Here is a 2,823-nt window from a genome sequence, read left to right as displayed (position 1 = left end):
AAGGAGTAAGAAGGATTGGATGAAGACAGTAGGAAAGCAGAGAGACGGAAGGGAAGGCATCTTCATGCGCTTATCTGAAGTTCCTACCAATGAATTACATAAGTATCTCTATCTTTATCTCTATGTTATTTTCGTTCATCACCATTATAAATTTGAGTTTGCCTGACTAAGATTTACAAGATGATCATAGCTTGCTTCAATACTAACAATCTCCGTGGGATCGACCCTTACTCGCGTAAGGTTTATTACTTGGACGACCCAGTGCACTTGCTGGTTAGTTGTGCGAAGTTGTGTAGAAGTTACCCCATCTTTGACCTCCTCCATTATTGTTGTTGTTGTCCCTATTCCCTTGTTGATGGTTGTCTCTCCAATTTTGATTATTGTGTCCACTTCCTTGGTTGTGGCTTCCTCCTCCTTGATAAGAGTACCCTTGGTTAGGATTACCGCCTTGGTAGTATCCTTGATTGGGGCGATCATAGAAATTGTGGGTAGCCGCCAAGGTATTGTCTTCTTGAAGGCTTGGGCACTCATCCGTGTAGTGAGAGTAGCAAGAGCAAATGCCACATACTTTTTGAGGGACCAATTGTTGGTTGTGTTGTTGAGGTGGTGGAGGGTGTTGTTGGTATGATTGAGGTTGTGGTTGTTGTTGGTTCAATTGGAGTTGCTTCAAGATGGATGTCATCTCATTCAAGGATTGAGTTAGAGCGGTGGTTTCACTACTAGTTGATACCTCATTCACGGTCCTTGGACGGTTGACTCTTCGCCTCACATGTTGATTGGATTCGGCCAAGTCAATAATAAGTTGCCATGCCTCCTCCGCAGTTTTATACTTGGACAAAGAACCATTGCTAGAAGTGTCCAAGAGGGTTCTATCTTGCTCTCGCATCCCTTGACATATGTATCCAAGCAATACTTGAGTGTCAAGCATGTGATTGGGGCATGCATCTATTAGTTTGCGAAACCGTTCCCAATACTCATAGAGTGGTTCCGTCTCACCTTGCACAATACAAGACATTTCCTTCCTTAACCTATCCATCTTTTCCGGGGGTAGGAATTTATCCAAGAATCCCCTTCTAAGCAAGTCCCAATCGGAGGTAACTTCACTAGAGAGGGTGTAGAACCATTCTTTAGCCTTGTCTTCAAGAGAGAAAGGGAAAGCAAACAACCATATAGCAACTTCATCGGACCCTTCACGTCTAGTAGTTGAACATATGCGATGGAAGTCCTTGAGATGTCGAATAGGATCTTGTGCGGGAAGCCCATGAAACATAGGTAGGAGGTTGATCAAAGCGGTCTTCAATTCAAAGTTAGCATTCAAGTTGGGGTGAGTTACGTGAAGGGGTTGAAGGACATAATCCGGTGCACCCGCTTCCTTGATGGTAACTCTCCTCGGAGCATCCATGGTATTGGTACCTAAAACAAAAGAAGATTCGTTAGTGAGATTGGTGGGAGTAGAATTAATGCCTTCTTTGAGTGACGGTTCAATGTTCACTTCTAGTAAGGTGGTTGAGGTGGTGAAAACCTCTTCCCCTTTTCCAAACTTAAGCCGCCTCCGAGCTTGTCTAATATGAAGCAAAGTTCGTTCTATTTCCGGATCAAAAGGGACTAAGCTCGCATTCGGTTGTGAACGCGTCATGCAATGAAGGGAAAATGGAATTCATTGTAATGAATGAGGGGTTAGTTACTTGAACAATTCACAATGGAATGCAACTATGTACATCTATACATGCTTAATCCAAACAATAACATGGCACACAAAGCAAATTCCCCGGCAACGGCGCCATTTTGACAAATGAATTTTTGTTGGTGTAGAATTTATCAGTGATCAATCGTAGTATAGTCTAAACCAACGCGAAATCCATCATCAAACAAAACTACAATCTATATCCGAGAGTATAAATCTCCCGAGTCGTTCTCCCTTGGAATTGCCAAAGTATGCATCTTATTGCTTTAGTAAGCCTTGTTGAGTTCTTTGAAGAATTTAGCAAGTAATGAGAAATAAACAATCAATTATCAAAAGGACTTGACTTAGGGTTGGCATTGGAAATTCTATCCTCATAGCTCATTCAATGTTGACAACTAGTAGGCTTTGCTTCATTTAGTTATCCCCTAAGTGTAGAGGAAAATCAAATGGAAACAATCAACTTGAGTCACAAGTCCTAGCTTCACCTTAGGGGAATCTAGCTTTAGTGCACTCCAAGTCAATTGGCAATTCCTAACTATCAATCAACTATTGAGATGACTATTCAATTCCTCCCAATATCCAAACCCTATGCCAAGTACAAAAATTCTACTCCATAGCTAGTATTGACATTTTATCAAACATGTAGTGAGCAAGAAGGAAAGTCATGGTGAAATGAAGAGAAAAGTAAAATTAGAACTATTGCAACACAAGAAATTAGCAACAAGTATCAAGGAACAACAATGAGAATCAAAATCTCAAGATATCACTGGGATCTAAAAACCATAGAATTGAATCCTAGATCCAAGGATTGTCAACAATTACAACTTGAATTTGGAAGGGAAAATCTATTACATGAGTAAAGTGAAGTGAAAGTGCAATGGATCTCACCAAAATTGAGTAAAAATTCAGAACTTTGATGAGAAAGGACCCTAATGAAAGCTTGAGAGAAGTTGATGAAATCCTAGAGAGAGATTGGAGTTTCTCTCTCTAACAATGTAACTAACCCAAAATATCTCCAAAAAACTAAAAATGAACTAAGTGTCCTCAACCTTTGCCCCTTTGGTCCTCTTAAGTCTTTTCCCGCCAAAGCACTCCTCAAAAGTTGGGATCTCCAACCAACTCCACGCCTAAGTCACGTG

At 40.8% G+C, this 2,823-nt stretch overlaps 1 protein-coding gene across 1 annotated transcript in view; it reads right to left on the bottom strand.

Moving 5' to 3' along the window:
* LOC107469985 (uncharacterized) overlaps positions 1–1,402 on the bottom strand; it is a 13,054-nt gene extending 11,652 nt beyond the window's left edge. Inside the window, exon 1 of the mRNA XM_052255623.1 lies at positions 445–1,402. Coding sequence (XP_052111583.1) covers positions 445–1,402 — 958 coding nt within the window. The remainder of the gene's footprint in view (positions 1–444) is intronic.
* Between the last annotated feature and the right edge of the window lie 1,421 nt (positions 1,403–2,823).

Source organism: Arachis duranensis, chromosome 10 (genome assembly GCF_000817695.3).
Source record: "Arachis duranensis cultivar V14167 chromosome 10, aradu.V14167.gnm2.J7QH, whole genome shotgun sequence".
NCBI lineage: Eukaryota > Viridiplantae > Streptophyta > Magnoliopsida > Fabales > Fabaceae > Arachis > Arachis duranensis.
The sequence above is the reverse complement of the archived record's forward strand: the minus strand, read 5'-3'. Positions and strand labels throughout refer to the sequence as shown.